Genomic DNA, 18,223 nt, shown 5'->3' with positions numbered 1-18,223 from the left:
ATGAGGTAAGTAAAAGACAACTCCTTGTCTTTCTTGATGGGTGTCTCAACTGTAATGTTATTTTAAGAGTCTTTTAATATGACATCTTTGCTCTTTTTTTCTCCAGCACTAACTCCTATACAAGAAAGGCATTGCGACTTCCATTTTATTCAGAAAGAAGTTAGCACAACAACATTTCTTTTAATGCCTCTTCCCTTATTACAAGGTTTGGACTTGTTATCACTACCACTCACAAGATAAAAATTATCTACTGTGTATGCACAGCAACTAAATTTTATTACTCAATGATCTCTAAATGATTCCTAAAGGGCTTAGTCCACTTTAATGATTATCTTCAAACCAAATTAAAAAGAACAAAAGACAAAAAACCCACAATTTGACCAGCAATTTGATGAGGGGCAGAAACAACTTGCAAATTACATTAAAGAAGCTTTAGAACTCTACAACAGATTAACAAATTAATTTTTAATAAAATTTTAAAAAATAAAATATGCATCTGGATTAACATCTCCTATACTTGTTATCAGACCTACATGAGCTGAAGCATCAGAGGTAAGAAATTCCCCAAACTGTAAGTATGTAACTCATATGCCAATTTAGCCAAAATTATATCACCAATTCTATTTTAACTTTCCTGATGCCCTGAATTAAACATGTCGTACTTGTGAAGAAATAATTTCACATCTTCTGCAGAAAGCTTTTAATAAAAATGATATTGTGCTTAGACATACTATCTATGTTCTTTTATAAATTAAAATCCTGTCATAAGAAATTATTCAACTACATTGTATTGATATCCTTTTATCTGGAATGTTAGTAAGTCTACCCTCACTAGCAAAATCTCTTAGAACATAAAATATGCACAAATATAAAAACCTGTTGCAAAATAGAAATATTTGTTTAGTTTTCTTCATACATTATAAGTGTTAATGGATTCTAAAAATAAAATCCTAATTATGTAAGATTAATTTCAAGTATTCAGTTGATCTTGTTTTTATTATAAATAATGCTTGGTATTATGTCTAATACTTATAAGAGATGGAATATTATCTCTGTATAAAGCAATAGTAAAAGGAAGACTTAAATCTAACTCCATTGGGGGGAAAAGAAAGTGACAGAAAAGAAGCCAGTAGGTTTTGTGCCCTCATTACTCAGCTGCATTCACAGCTGAAATGCATTGTGTTTTTAGTCTCTATGCCTAGAGAGTAGGGAAATGTCATGCATGACTTTAGACAATTGTCTACGATAAGATAAAAGTCATAAGTGTCAGAAATATAGCAGAGTACTGTGCACAGCGGAATGTAGTTTATGAGAACACCCAAGAAACACTGTTGACAAAGGATAATGGTCTTCTTTTGCTAAAAAGCCCCAGCATTTGCAGAAAAACAAGTCACTGATCTTGTGACAATTTCTATTACAGTCACTTTACTTCAGTTATGCCAACTGAGTGACAGCAGTGCAGTAATTTTGTCTAATCATAGATGTTGGTGCAGTAGAGTGACAGTTGATCACTAAAGCTATTAGTGATCAGCTGCATTTCAATGGGCTTAGGCCCCAGCCCAGCAAAAGCACTTATATCAATGGGACTAATCGCATGCTAAAAGTTAAGCACATGCTTAAGTGCATTGCTGGGTCAGGGCCTTAGGAGAGATACGTGTTAAAGTCTGTCCCTATTTAGGACAGCATTTAAACATGTGCTTACATGCTGTCCTGAATAGGAATTCTTTTCTGAATCATGGCCTTGGAGAATAGACTTTTGGGGATCAGGCAGAAGCCAGTTTACCCATAAAGTATTTAAGACTAAGTTGTGCCTTCAGTGAAGGCTATAAACTGGCAACGGTGTGCCTAATAGAGTGTACATTTGAACTTGTACATCCTGCAACATTTTCAACATCTCATACCTGAGAGCAGAGATATGAGGCCTGGGAGCCTGGCCCTCTAATGAGCAGGTGCATATTCAGAGTCCAGTCACTTAGTGACTGTGACTTATTTAAAAGCCCTCTGTTTGTCATGCTTATTTCCTCCTTTTCCAAATGACAGAGGGATATTTTAAAACATTTGCTTTTTAAACATTTCTTTTCATTAACAGTTTTATAAAGTTAAAAAGACAGTCACACCCAACTCTGACAAAATACACAATTCAAAGAAAATTCAAGGAGTTAGAAAAGCCCCTGTATAAAATTATATAGAGCAATATAAATCAGATCTAGCAAAGAGTTACAATACAAACTTATCACCCATGTGTGACCCACTAAAAATAATTAGGCAACCAATAACATTCTTGTTCTTAGAGAGCAAACCCACATTCAAAATATGTCTCCCAATCCATGAAAAGGCCTCCAGACCTATATCTATAAAACCCAACGATCTCATATATTTTCATCAAAACTGTACATCATGAAAAGAAAGGGAGGAAACGGTATATGTGAAAAGGGATTTTTCCTCCAGTCTGAATTTCAGGGGTATGACTTTGAGCTTCCAAATTTTTTTAAACTTATTTCTCTGAAGGATTAACTGGGTAGGGGTGGAGAGGGAGGAAAATATCATGATAGTTTAATGCAGCTTCATAAGATTCTGCTTGCCAATGCAAGTAATTTTTTTGGCAGGTGAATAAAATACCATTAATTTTTTCATTACCATGGTGAATGTGGGTGAGCAGCTTTTTGTGCTTGACACGGTGAATTTTCCTGACAATTTTGCAATGCTTCATAAGACAATTAATATGAGTAAATATCAGCATTTGAATACTGCTAATTTTCTTTTCAGATTCAAAGACACTTTGAGTAAAGGGAGGAAAGACCTGCTAGAAATCATTTACTTTGCACATAAGACATAAATTGAAAGTGACATGTATATTAATGAGCAAAGGGGCAGTGATTGATGTGAACTTATCAACACAAGATCTCATCCCTATTTTTCTTTTATTTTTTTTAAACTGATGATATTTGTGTTCAAAACTGGACACGTACCCGAATGCTCAGATGCACAAATGGGAATGAAAAATCACTTTTTTCCAGTTAACTTAGGCCTTTAAGTGGGACTTATCAATGTATGTCAGTTTATTTGTCCAGGCAATCATGTTTAATTACACCTTACTGTGAGCTTAAAGTCATTCTTTGGCAATTTAGCTCACAAATACCAACTACTGATCATAATATATGGTCAAAGATCAATAGCTGGATAGAGTAATATAACCGACATCCACTGTGACACTAGAGTTGAAATACTGAGCAATTTAGTACAGACCTCTGGATATCACCACAAAGAAACAAGAGTGGAATCCCATTAGGAGACACATCTCTCCCATAAAGACAGAAGATATATGTATTTTCAAACTATGTGATAATTTCAAGTGATTATTCTACAGCATCCAGTGGATTTCTCATTCTGCTTATTTCATATTCAGGCTGCTGTAGCAAAAACACCAAATATGTAGGGCTAGAGTCACAAAGGGATGTAGGCACCTAACTGCCACTTTGGGTACCTAAATCTCAGGATCAGGCACCACTGGGATTCACAAAACCCCTGCTCATTTGCTGCCAAACCCTGTTGGTTCCTAAGCTTTTGCATTAAAAGTTCCCTTTGGTGCTGATATTGTGCCTCTCAGTACATGCACTATGGCTCCCCTGTAGGTGTCTGGATGCCTAAGCCCCAGTGCAATGTACACACCAGGGGAAGATAGGAATTCTTCCGCCTAACTCGCCTATGGGGCCCAGTCTTAGAAGCATGCTCACAGGAGGAGGATGCAGACGGGGACCTCACTCAACTTTTATCCCAGTGGTTAGAGTACTCATCGGGGATGTGGGAGTGCCCTGGTTCAAGTCGCCCATCCACCTGAGACAGAGAAGGATCTCAAATAGGGATCTGCCACCTCTCAGGTGAGTGCCCTAACTCCTGGTGTATCTCTAAGAGAGGGCTTGCAGCTGAGAATCCCAAGGAGAGGGAGATGCCTCCCTCCAGCCTGGATTTACGTGCCAAACTCTCAGAGAGGGACAGGGATTAGGATACTCTCCCCCACCCCCCTGGCATCTCCCATTGGCTAGAGGAATCCGCCTAGTGCGCTGGCTTTGGTGAATCCCATTCATAAGTGCCTATATCCTGCCAGTCATTGTACAGGAAGCCTGAGTGCTTAACTCAAATTTTGTGAATCCCAGTGATTTTTTAGGTGCCTAGAATTTTGTGAATCCAGCCCTGTTCCCAGGTTTATTCTACTTTTATGATTCATCTGGTTGCTGATTAGCTATTACATTATTTTAACTTTTGTCAGCAAAAAAAGATAAGGATATACAGTATGGTACATGGTATGCATTTCATTTGGTATAATGCACAGATACCTGTATTGCACACCATTGGTAAATTCATACAGTCGAAAAATTAAATCCCCTTTGGAAACCATTACTTTCCATGATCAAGAAAACAGTATTACATTTCATTTTCTCCCAAATGAAGTATTTTAGTACACGAAGGCATTTGTAACTAGGCAGTAGAAAGGAGAACCAGACCAGAAGCAGGGCAGTGAGGTCACCAAGAGCTGCTCTTCCCCCAGAAGGCTTTTAAATGATTAATACATCAGCAGCTGAAAATTATTCCACATCAGAAGCATCATTGTCAGACAGATGATAATTACTTCCCTTCACCCGAATATATTCAATATATCTCCCTTCATCAGAATCTGAAATACCACATGTACATAGCCTGTTTTCAAACAAAGATTCAATTTCCTCTAGTTTTTTCCCTTTAGTCTCAGGAAGGCAGCCGTAGATGAAAATGAGTCCCATACCAGCAAACCCTGCATAGAGGAAGAATGCCCCTGCAATACAAAACAACACACATACTAGATTACAGAACTTTATCCCCCCGTCTTTCCCCCATCTCACACAGATCAAAAGAAACAACAGAATTAGGAGGCTACAGAAATCAAAGACGTTTGTGAAATATGAACCTCAGCATTACAATAAAGGAGTACATGTCTGTGGACATGAGAAAAAACTGCTTTTTTACATCACTTTATAATAAATCAAATTAGTAAGGAGCAATACTCCATTTAGTTTTAGAGTAACATGGAAACTCATACAGATCCTTTTAACTTCCCATCAGTTACAATAAACAACAATAACATTACTGGAGGTCTGCAGTAAAGAGACACATGAAAGGGAAGGTTTGGCTATCCCCCTGGTTGAATGAGCCCTGAGGTGCCCAAAAAACAGAGAAACATCAACAAAAATAGCCAAAAGGATTACAAAGATTAAACCAGGCTCTTGAATTTATCCTATACCTAATTATTATTTACAATGCCTGTATGACCACATGACTAGACATGTGGGTCCTATCACTAGGGTCTGTGATGGTAATGACATGAAGGAGAATCTCAGATACTACTATGTGATAAAAGATGGCAAATGCTACCCTTTTAAATGGGCACCACAGTATTACACTAAACAGAAGGTTTCCTTCATCTTCCTCATTTTAAATTATCTGTCTACATTCCCTTCTTAAACAATGAAACTTACTAAACTAGCGTTAATCAAGAGTTTTGCAGCTAAAATGGCATACCACAAAACAGCTAGTATATCATCTAAACTGTAGTAAATCTATGTGGCATGTAAGACAATACAAATGTTAATACTGCAGATTAAGACACAAACAACATCTTACCATAGTATGTAAGGTATTCTGCTGTATGCAAAAATGTCAGTGACACCAGAACATTGAAAATCCAGTTTACGCCAGATGAACATGCATTTCCTGTACTTCTAGCCCAAAGTGGATAGATTTCAGAATTTACTGTCCAGGGCATAGGTCCCATTCCTGAGAATTTAAAAAAAGATCAATTTTAGTATAACAATCAGATTAAACAGTAAGAGAAGCTTCAAATGGTCTGACCATTAAGAACTTCAAATGTTTGCTATTTACTTAAAGCTATGTGCTAAAACAAGTATTTGGTTACCAGGTGCGAAGAAAACCAAGTATAAAATAAGGCCCAGAAGTGTTGTCCAAGAGTATGGAGTAGGGCAGAAATTGTATGCCCAAAATAATTCTTCTCTTTTGAATCTGGTTTCATTCGAACACCTAAAAAATAACCATATAAGATGATCATTAGATAATTATGTTCAGGGAAATTAGCAGCATTTCAATACAAATGTGGTTTCTGGAATGTCTTAATGAAAAAAACAACAGCAGCAGCAAATATATTTTCAAAAATTTTAATGTCAAATCAAGCAAATATAAAGTTAGAAAACTGAATTGTTCCTTAATTTAATAAAGATATTTTGAGCCAAATTCTGCATTCAGATGCATGCCTATTTCAAAGCCATTCAAAGACATTTTGTGTCTGACATTGTGGCTCAAGGAAGAGTAACCAGAGGCTCTGCACTTAAATAGTGTACTTGTGTTCTTAGGGCCCAATCCTACAATTCTTCAGCCGAATAGTCTTTGCTACACATGAGTAGTCCCACCAAAACCAATTCACATAAACATTACTCATCTGAGTAAGAGGTGCAGCATCAGTCCCATGAGTGGATGTGCTGCAACAGTAGCGTATTCATGGCAGAAGTGTGGGATGCTGAACTTTGAACTCAAAGTACATAGTTTTTACACTGAAATCTTTGGACATAACCAGTAAGGCATTGGCATGTGCCAAAACCAAGAAAAACATGTTTGTATAACAGGGGGGAAAAAACTCTTTTCTTCTAAAGACTACACCAATGTCTATGTATACTACTACATGACCTAAACTGTATGTAAGGAGAAAGTATTTGAATTGCTGGAGAAAAAGTATGCTTCTCCATCTCCATCTCTCCCACTCTGCATGCATTTAGAAATTGTGCATTTCCAGCAATTATGTGTCCAAAATAGAACTTATGATCCATGCATATAAAAGCACATCAAAATGTAATGTCAAAATAGTTTAGTATCAGTGAACTAGTTTAGTATTTTAGTTTTTATAGATTTAAAGGGACACCAACAACTTGAACTTTTTGAAATTGTCTTTTTTTAAAATCCACTTCCTAATAGAGCACTCTTGAAATAGTATGTTTTGATTTATTACAATTCATTAATTATATTTGTAAGGATTTTCCTGTTTATGTTTATAAGGATCTTTTCAGCAAGTCAGAAATTAACTGACTCTACAATGGCCAATTGGGCTGTGAAATGCATAAATAAATAAACTTGAAGGAGATATTTTCTTCTCCCTTCTCCCAATAGCTTTTTAATTATAATAACCTTAGCTGTTACTGTTGACTACGATAGTACACATTTTCAGTCAGAAATGTGATTTTTAAGATGACAGTGTCTCTACAGTATAGACACAATGTTAATTATTTGATGACGAAAAAGTATAAAGAATTGAACATCTGTGTGGGTTAAAAATTTCAGATACAGCTGCACACCCATGCATCTGATGTGTCATGTAGCATGAGAAACAGGATGCATTGGTGTAAATGGGCAATAAGTAGCGAGGAGGAAGAGCAGGAATTACCGTCTGGAATGTATTGTTGGGCCTGTCATTATTACAGTTGGTTCCCAAAAAACTCCAAAAGAAAAACTGTCACACCTTGGTACGCTGCTGGTTTGTGAAATGAATGATAAATTGCGACAGAGTTCTGAGAACCAGCAGCTGAAGCAGCACATAGCTTTCATCTCCTAACACTGATGTACCTGTGGAACCATACTTCACCCTCTGTACAATAAAGGGCACGTTTAGTAACCCTGTCTCATTCAGTTTCTGCTGGTTTGTTTCTGGCCTTCAGGTGACAAACATATGGCTAACCAAGGCCAGTAAGTACCCCCACAAAAGATGGCTATCAACTTGCCAGGCAGAAAGAATAAACAGATCTTTAGCAACTGCTGCTACATGGATATCCAGAAGCAGCTGGCAATCTAACAAGACCCCAGGTTGCAAACCTGATTAAGACTGAGGGATCAAGGAAACTGCTATAATCTTTGTCATTTCTTCTGGTTGGCTCTCCCAACTGTTAAACATTACACCAGGTCTTGTCTTATCTCACCTCTGATATTTTGTTTGTGGCTTAGTTCAATGTCATTTTGAACACTGAAATAGCTAGAAAAACAACATCCCCTACCTTTTTTTTTTTGGCAAACTTTTACACTATAAACAGTTTCATGCATTCCTCACTAATGGGTAAAGGTTCAGTTTGATTCAGGCAATGTACAGTGTGTGATGTTCATGGAAGATTGTTAATTGCACTGGAAGACTATCCTTGTGTGTAAGTTGATGGTTCCTTAAATGGTGAGCAAATGATTTTTGATATATTTAATATCCTAGCACCTGGTGATTGCATAGCCTTCTCCCATCCACCCCTGCATGGTCACCTCCTTTGCATTTGCATCACCATGAAATCATGGAATTGCTCAGACAATGTCCTATGGTTTCATTAGCACACATTTGCTTCTTTCACTGTTACTCTTATTTCATTTGCAGGTGCATAGTAATGAATACAAGCTGATTATTACTTTAAAATGTCTTGTTGCAAACAATACTGTAATTGGTTTTTTTGTTCCTTTCAGTCTGCACTGCAGCTGCCCATCAAAGAATAGTCCACTGCTTGCTTATGATTTTTTTCCTCACAGTAAATAAAGACGTTACTTTGTTTTATCATCGTGTAGATATATCTACCGGCATGCACCAACCTACTGATTCCCATAGGCATCACCACCAAGAGGCTTGGATGTTTCATTCTATCACAGTTTTTCTCCAAATGTGTCCTCCTACTTTTGACAGAATGGAATAACCATAAAGTATATGGGGAAAAACACGTCATTAAAAACCTCCTTCTGCTGGGGCCACTGATCTGCTCTCTTTAGAAACGTCAGTAACGGAGAGGAATTACTGTTTCAAGAAAAGCTGATTCCGTGTCACAAGAATAGGAAAACACAACATTAGAAACTAAATGTTAGTAGAAACTTGGGCAGGTATGATCCTGTGCTTTGTTTATCTTCTCTATAATGAGGTGGCACATGGCACCCAGAAGAAACCCATTAGCTACAGATAGAGATATATATTTGCACTTGCTGAAGGCTGACACATCAAGATATGTAAATAAATAAAACGAATGCAAGGCCAATAGGTTAGACTATGAAGTACTATTAATGTAGTCATTCTAATGCAATCATCTACCACTTTACTAAGAAAATATGTTAATAATAACAACTATACAGCCTGCTGCTACATAAAGAGCTGTATTTGGAACTGCATGAATGGAATATCTATGGTAGTTACCCAAATGCTTTCTGAGCAATTTCATCACTTTAATGAAAATGGAAATGCATATACAAGGAGAAAATTCCATGGCAATAGTTTACAAAAGAAATTATGCAAATCAGGTCCCAGCAGAAAGAGTTTATAAATAACAAGAATGTGTCAGATCATAAAACTATAAGCTGTAAGGATATATCACATCACTTCCCCTTAAATTGCAGCTGAAGTGAAAACATAATAGTCTCACAGTTAAAATATTTTAATGCAAGTTGCTTTTGTCACGTATTTTCTGCAAACACTTTAAGAAGCACCCTTTACTTTAATTAATGGAAACTAAAGAGCCACAGCATATTGAGAAATCTACCCCAAATTACTTTCAGTATCTCAGGAGCACTCAAACTGCTAACAGGAGATTTTATCATCCTCACGGGCTGGAAACAAATCTAGAGCAATAGTTTATATAATGACATAGGCAATGGTGTTCCAGTCAAAAGCCAATTTGTAGTAATTCATGTTAATGTGGTAACACTATTTGTTTTGAACTCAGAGGAGACGCTTATTAACTCTTACCTATAGTAATGCTAGATAAGATTATTGGAACTTCACTTGAGGTAAATATGGTAAAAACTAATTTAAAACTGATGATTAATTGACTGGGTTATTTATTTCTAATACATCCATTTATACATAGTAAGTCACCACTATCGTCATCTCAAGTCAAATGCTGCTAATAATTTTAAAGTTCTAATGCTTACACAGAAGTGTATCACTTTCTGATTTCACGGTGACCACAGAATGCATTTCTTTATCAGAAAGGTGACTGTAGTTAGGAATATTTGAAAAATCTTATTTTCTAAGGGCTTAATCCAAGGTCTCTTGAAGTTAACTGGAGTCTTTCCATGGACTTCAGTTGTCTTTAGATTTTTATAACCATAAATGCAGTATTTTTAATGTGCGATATATTAACACATTTTTAAAACCATGTAAACACTCAGGAGGATACAAACTGCTCTCGGTTGTCCAATGTGTTACAGGTAGAAGTAATGGGATGAAACTGAGAAGAGGATATTTTCCTTGAGAGTCAGCATTAGTTTTCCTAACGAGGCCAATTGGACTGCAGAATAACTCCCCAGGGCACTGCTGGAAATACCAGCCTGGGCATAATTTACAACTACATTAGAGAAATCATTAGGAAGTATATTGGAAAAAAGTTTCAGCAAGGCAAGAGAAGGTGACCCAACCGATCTTTTCCTTCTCTAATTCCTATTAACTTTTGCTTTGTTGTAAGGGTGACATATTGGTGCAACATCATGAAATAGACAATAAGAACATAAGAATGGCCATAATGGGTTAGACCAATGGTCTATCTAGACCAATTATCCCATCTTTTGATAGTGGCCAGTGCCAGACACTTCAGAGGAAATGAACAGAACAGGGCAATTATCGAGTGTCATCCAGTCTCAGCTTCAGGCAGTTGAAGGTTTAGGGACACCCAGAGCATAGGTGGACAGGATATTACACAACTAGCGCAGAAAAATGTTATATTCCTATAAAGATGGGTACTGTTGTCCCACTAAGCACATTTGTGGGAGTTAGATTTTTAACCAAAAGGATTTTTTCATAGTAAAATGTATTATATATGATGGCCTCCCCTTTACTAATATTTTGGCCTATTCACCAGCCTTTTAGACTAATACAGTTAAAAGTTCAAAGCTTTAGTCCATGCAGTCTAAGGATATAAAATAATTTTCTACAAACTCACCAGTGTTATGATTCAGCTCTTCAAACTCTTCATAAAATAAACACATTTAAAAATGATCCCCTGTACTTGGAGATGATGTGTAGCTGTCAAGGCTAATTCCCCACTCTGGCACTTCAAGTGCAGAAGGTGGGGGCCCGCAAGGATGTTAAAAATTAATACTGGCCACTTCAGCCTTTTATTAAACTCGCAAGGTTACAGCTTTTCTCTGACCTTGGATTGGTAGATGCTGCCACCACCAAAGTGCAGAACCCCTTTGAGAGCCCAGGAAGGCACACTTGGGAATTCCTTCCTGTGGGGTACCCTCAAGCCCTTTCATCCCCCCTCCGGGGAAGAGCTCAGAAAGAAAAAAAAAAGGAAATCAGCTGTTTCCACCAGCTAATTAAACAACATGTGCACATACCTCTTAAGACACAAAAATCCAATCCTGTTCTTAAAAAAGGTAAATTTTATTAATAAAAAAAAGAAAGAAAATACATCTGGGAACTCAGGCTAGATTTTAAAGAGCAACTATAAGAAATAAACACCAAGAATCGCTTTCCTGAGGTCCAGTTTAAAGGTTACAAGCAAAACAAAAGCACTTGGGATTAGCACAGAGGAATCCACAAGTCATAACACGTCTTCCTAGACATTTCCTGATTTACTTACATATCTGGGGTTTTAAATGAGTAGTTTCTAGGTATGATTTTTTCATACCTGGCCCAAGCTTTTACAGCATAGCTGTTGCCCTGTCTGCCTCTCCCCGGGAGAACAACAGACAGACAGACAAAAGGGGAGTCTTTTTTTTTCAATTTTAAAAAGTTCTAGCCTTCCAACTGGCTCTTTTGGCCAGGTGATCACTCATTCCTTTTACCTATGCATAACAGTGAGACTTTTTAACCCTTTACAGGTAGAGCAATTAGAGAACAGCTACTAAGAGGGATTTTATAGCTACTGGCTGGCTGGGTGTCCATAAAAGGGAGCTACCCCTCCCCCCTTCATTTATCACAGTAGCCCTAGTTGCTGATGGTGTACGAAGACGTTGGGTCTGATTCTCATTTACACGACTCTCGCTTTTCACTGCTCGAGCAGTGTACATCCACTTTGGGGCGATTAATACTCCGAATGCCAAGTGCCTGTGCAAAGTTATAAAGATGATGATGATCCACAATTTACTTTTGCCATAAGATAACAGGGCTGATTCACTGTGGCTGCTCTGCCTCATAGCCTCTGGTGTAAAGGAGAATTAGCCCATTAATTGATCTGACCATTTGAGGATTCTCCTTGTGTAAAGGGATTTCCAAGTAATAGAGAGGCAATCCCATCCACTGGAATTCAGCATTCAGGCAGATCTAAGTTGCACCTGGGACTGTCTTACAGCTCACTGGCCCCAGGATCAGAGGAGCGAAAAGCTTAAAGTCATCTTTGCACTCCTTCGTGATCTACACCATGTGCTCTTCTGGTGCAATCAAGGATCTGGGCCAATAACATCAATATTTGGAGGCATTTCCTAGTATTTATATTAAAACAGCTCCCGCTATACTCTGCCAGTGATTTTCCCTCTAAGAATCTTTATGCTCTAGCTCAGATGTCTCTAGAATAGAAAAATCTTGCTAACCACATTTAAAAAATAAAACTCAATACTTATTTTTTTTATATTGAACTTTGAAAATGTATTTGAAGAATGGTAAAAATCCAATATGGATGGTTTCAATTTGAAAACCTAACATACATATATATATACATATAAACCCATCCTTTTCTTTAGATGCAGCCTTGTTTCACCACCTGCAGTTTTACAAACGTTCCTCTCCCCAAGCAATGTCTCTACTGCAGAGGGGGAGAGAGAGAGAGAGAGAGAGAGAGAGAGAGAGATGATCATAAGAGTATCTTCTCCCAGTGTGCTCTGCAGTTGAAAAGAAAGATTCTAGTTAAAAAAAATATCAAGGATGAAACGACTTGCGTAGGATAAAAAGTAAAATGAAATGCTTTTTAATGCAAAAATAAGAAACAGTTACTTACTGTAACTGTGGTTCTTCGAGATATGATGCAAATGTGTATTCTACTAGGTGCACGCCCAAACAGAGCTGGAGAATTTTTCCTAGCAGTACCTAAAGGAGGCAGCGCTCACGTCTTGTGGCCACACTCCTTCCCCTGGCTATCTGAGACAGAGCTGCCTCAATCCCCCTTCAGTTCTTTCCCACCAATCACTCAGTGACTAGACTCTGATGCAGAGAGCATGGAGGGTGGGTCATGGAATGCACAGCTGCATCACATCTCGAAGAACTAGTTACAGTAAGTAACTGTTTCTTCTCCTTCGAGTAGATGCAGCCATGAATTCCACTTAGGTGACTCACAAGTAGTACCCATAGCGGGTGGGACTCAGAGTCTACTTAAACAAGGACTGCAAGACTACCTTCACAAAGTTTGCATCTGCTCTGGATGTCATGGTAATGCCATAATGATTCATAAACATATGTATTGATGACCATGTGGCAGCCCTGCAAATGTCCAATATTGAGACGTCACTTAAGAATGCCACTGACGTAGCTTGCACTCTGGTAGAAGGGGCTTGCTCCCACTGAGGGGGGTATAGATGAACCTATTTCACGTGCAGTCTTGATACCGGATGTTACCCATTTAGAGATCATCTGTGAAGAGACCGCTTGCCCCTTTACAGGGTCTGCACATGACACAAACAGGCGAGGCGAAGCACTAAAGGGTTTAATCCTGTCCAGGTAGAAGGCTAGACATCGTCTGATGTCTAACATGTGAAGGCACTGCTCCTCTGAGGTGAATGCAGCTTAGGACAGAATACAGGTAAATACACTGCCTGGTTCCAATGAAACTGAGACCACTTTAAACAAAAATTTGGAGTGCGGCTGTAAGGTCACTTTGTCTTTGGAGAACTGTATATAAGGAGGGTCTGTCATCAAAGCCTGCAGCTCACATGCTCTCATTGCGGATGTTATTGCCACCAGGAGTATAGGTTTTTGACACAAGAGAGGCAAGGGACAAGATGTCAGGGGCTTGAATGGAGGGCCCATCAGAGCCTCTAAGATTGTGCTAAGGTCTCACAAAGGAACTGTTTCCCACTCCAGCGGATGGAGACAAAGAATTCCTTTTAAGAATCTTGCTACCGTGACATTGGAAAATACCAATCTTCCATGAATGGGTGAATGAAATGCTGAGATCATCGCCAGATGCACCTTCAAGGCCCGACAACTGAAGATGCAGCAAGAACAGTGCCGGCTGAACTCCACTGGCCAACGACCACATTGAAAACTGCTTCCATTTTGCTGAATAGGCCATTCTGATATAGGGCTTTCAAGAAGTCCAGGATCAACGGAGGGAAGTGGACCAACCTGTCAAAGGGGTGAAGGGTTGGACAGTAAACTGGCCTGAGCCACATTTTAAGAGGGCGAAGGCGCAACATGGCAAACTGAACCACCTGTGTGCATGTGGCCCAAGAGTCTCAGGCACAAGTGCACCATCGTTGAAGGTTGGGACTGCAGACTGAGACAAAGGTGACAAATTGTCTGAAAACAGTCGGTTGGCAAAAATGCTCTTGAACTTGTAAGATTCATATCCACAGAGACATCCAGAGTGAATCTGGAGAGGCAACTGATGAAGCAGAACATATATTCTGGAGCAAAAGTGCAGTATTCCTTTCAGTGCAGGACCTGATGATATGTTCGTGGTCTTAGTGCCATCTGAACTAAGACTCAACACATAACTCTCTTTGCCAACAGATGAATAATAAACGGATTTCAAAAGTAACTAAATTCTGAAATATCAACAAGCATCTTTTCTCACAGTTTCCGAGTCACTGGCTCACATGCCTCAGAATGGACCCATTGAAAATGTAAGCCTTTCTGGAGGAGCTTATGTCCACATCCACAATTCTTACATCTGTAACTTACATCTGGAGTAACGTCTTGATCATTAAAACACACATGTAAGTAAAGCATTTTATGCCAGATGATCAGCCTCAATTTAAAAAGCAAACCAGATCTAGGCTTGAAAAATGTGCACATAATGTTTACCACTGTGCTTAGCTAGATGCCGCTTCACTTCTGGTTACACAGTAATATCAGGGGCATCTTCTGACAGTTGCAGCATTTTGCTAAGACTGCTAATGAGCTTTTGAAATACTGACATCCACCAAAAGGAAAGATATTGGAAAAAGAGATTACTTTGGGCAAGAAACCTAATGTCATGTTTGCAAGGTTCTTGGTGAGACTAAACAGGAATAAATTTGAATACTGTTCTAGGTGGATGACTAATCTTTATCTACCTGTCATTCCTAGAGCTTTCTATAGATCCCAGCATTATAGTATCTAACAACTAAATGTGGAGAATTTTAGATCATATGTTCCTTGGCAAAGAAGAGAAACATTACTGGGCATTTTAACTGGATAGCAGCTATAGTAATTGGAGCAGGCCAAAGTATCTAATAAATGTCAAACTGAAGTGGTAACAGCAGTTTCTGTCTCTATGCAATGCAGTGCACAGCACGTAAGTTCGATAGCAGCAAGTGTGACTAGAACAATACTAATGTGAAAATATTCACTGCCAGTTGTATGACTGGCAGTTCCTACTGCAGGTCTGGGAAATAAAAAGCACAGGTTACAAGGATAAATAAAAATCTCATAAAAGCTCAGCCATTTTGCTCTTTGCGCTTCATTGTGTACTGTATTTTGCTATGAATTATTTTTGCAATAAAATGTCTACATTAAAATTGGTGTTTCAGAGAAACCTGTTGCCAAGGCACCATTGTTTTGGAAAATTCTGACAAGCCTTATTTTCAGGGTCAGTGTCGACCTGCTCACACTTAGCAATGAAGCCAGGGCCGCCCAGAGGATTCAGGGGGCCTGGGGCAAAGCAATTTCGGGGGCCCCTTCCATAAAAAAAAGTTGCAATACTATAGAATACTATATTCTTGTGGGGGCCCCTGTGGGGCCCGGGGCAAATTGCCCCATTTCCCCCCCCGGGGCGGCCCTGAATGAAGCTACGTTGGAACTTTTGGAAGGTAGCAGGGAAAGCCCTGCTCTCTATATATTTGGCAAAGATCTAAGCAACTGAAAAGTGTAGATGATTTTTATAATGGGTATTTTAAAGTGTTGGCCAGTCTTAATAATAGATGGTGCTAATCTGTCCCATCCATAATATATGTAGTTTACATATGAGATGTTTACATTAATTGGTGCTGTTTCGATGAGCTACATGAAAATTTATGCTGCGCTGCTAGAACTTTACAGCTTAGTCTAGTGGACGGAGCTTGGTGCTGAAGTGAGGGACTCTTTCCCTGGTTCTGCTGCTGGCTTGCTGTGTGGCCTTGATTCCAGACACTAGGAGCTTCTGTTCCAAAGCCCATTGAAGTCTGAGTCTTTACACTGACTTCAGCAGATTTGGGATCAGGCTCTTAGTGTCTCTGTTCTGCCACTGGTAAAATGAAAATGATAATACTTAAATACCTACACGTATGGGGGAGTTGTGAGGATTATTAATTTTACAGCATTTTGAAAATATCAAGCCCCTGTAAGTGCTAAGCATTAAATGAAATATCAAATCTTGCTTCCAGAGCAGGGCTGTCATCCATTAGACTGATGCACAAACAAAGTATATCATGTTAATTTCAAGCTGTACTGGAAACATGAAGGGGATTTTTTTTTTTTTTTTTTTTTTTTTTTTGGTGAGCAGAAAAGGCAAGATTAGTCTTTTCAGGTTTTTGAGAGAGTATTAAAAAATTGGAGACTCAAGTAAAACCAGGAATAAAAATGCTTGGGACAGTGGTTTTTTTTATTCTTCCTTTTCCACACACAATATTTTAAAGATATTATTTCAGAGTAGCAGCCGTGTTAGTCTGTATCCTCAAAAAGAACAGGAGTACTTGTGGCACCTTAGAGACTAACAAATTTATTAGAGCATAAGCTTTCGTGGGCTACATGCATCCGAAGAAGTGGGTTGTAGCCCACGAAAGCTTATGCTCTAATAAATTTGTTAGTCTCTAAGGTGCCACAAGTACTCCTGTTTTTTTTAAAGATATTAATTACATTATGGTTAAAAATGCTGGATTGACAGCAATGGGAAATAAGTTCTATTAATACTCACAGTAAGCATAGCCTGGGCAACTGCAGTGCAAGTTTTCTTACACTGTCTGAACAAGGTAACTCAACATTAACCTGAAAGGACCCCCTCTATAGTAAAGCAGCATCACTGTCATTTTGGTCCATAGCTTGGGCTTTGACTGGTATTACAAGGGTGCCAAGTGTGGCAGTGTTATTTTAAGTAAAGGGCTATATTTTAAAAATTTAGTGCATACATCATTTTGCTTTAACATTATGTATAATACACATATATGTTTGTTGCATTTGTGCCATTACAAGTAAAGCATGACTCCAGTGTGTTGCATTTTTTCAAATATTCCTTTGTTTACCTAAAGTGCCCCCAAAATTGATTGCTTCTCTACTCCTACGGCAATTCTAGGCACCACAGCAGGCCAGGGTGCTATACCATTGCCACCACCCATTACATCAAAATCATTAGTGGTGACAGATCTCAGGTTATTCTGTTCTAAATGCCTGGGCCTTGCCACTTTAGCTAAAAGAAAATATCCTTTAGCAGTAGCTTGATTAGAGCTTGTGAAATTCACTTGAGAGGGTTTGATCCTAGTAATACAGAAACACTTGTCAGTACATTGTACTAAGTGTCAATTTCCCCGTATTGGATATTGCTTTCTGAACCTTCTCTCATCTTCCTTCTTCCAGGAAGCTCTACAGGCATCTTAATGCCTCAAATCAATAATGAAGCTTTCTTTCTTTATCTCATACATATTTTAATATAAAAAAACTCAACGCTTTCATTTATTTCGGCACACCCAGGCATAAGAAAACTACCTGCATAATTTTTCCATGAAAATAACAAATGCAATTTAATAATTGTATCTTCACTCATGCTCCTCAAATTCTGGCAGAGAACAGCATGTTGCACATGTTTGTATCAGATTTTATATGCTATACTATGTGTATCTAACTCTGCCCATGATTGCCTGTACTTATGCATGCATGCTAATTTCCTAGGATTTAACCCAAAATGTTTAAACAGTTTTATTCTGATACTAGCATTTTTCATAGGCTGTTTGAAAAATCTGTGCTGTCTTCTTGCTTTGCAGCTGCAGCTTTCTTTACCCAATCAATAAAATGCTGGAGCTATTATTCAGTCAACAGACTGTCAAAAGATGTAAAATAGCAATGACTACGGTG

General features: G+C 38.4%; 1 protein-coding gene across 2 annotated transcripts in view; it reads right to left on the bottom strand.

Annotated features, from left to right (window-relative positions):
* Positions 1–2,913: 2,913 nt before the first annotated feature.
* The window catches only part of SLC2A13 (solute carrier family 2 member 13), a 323,282-nt gene continuing 307,972 nt past the window's right edge, over positions 2,914–18,223 (bottom strand). For both annotated transcript variants that reach the window (XM_005286828.4, XM_042848626.2), the window contains 3 exons: positions 5,948–6,069; positions 5,656–5,808; positions 2,914–4,810 (listed from right to left, as the gene is read on the bottom strand). In XM_005286828.4, the coding sequence (XP_005286885.2) occupies positions 4,584–4,810; positions 5,656–5,808; positions 5,948–6,069 (502 nt within the window). In that variant the 3' untranslated portion in view covers positions 2,914–4,583. The remainder of the gene's footprint in view (positions 4,811–5,655; positions 5,809–5,947; positions 6,070–18,223) is intronic.

The sequence above is a fragment of the Chrysemys picta genome, chromosome 1, assembly GCF_011386835.1.
Source record: "Chrysemys picta bellii isolate R12L10 chromosome 1, ASM1138683v2, whole genome shotgun sequence".
In the NCBI taxonomy this organism is placed as follows: Eukaryota; Metazoa; Chordata; order Testudines; family Emydidae; genus Chrysemys; species Chrysemys picta.
Note: the sequence above shows the minus strand (reverse complement) of the source record. Positions and strands in the feature narration are given on the sequence as shown.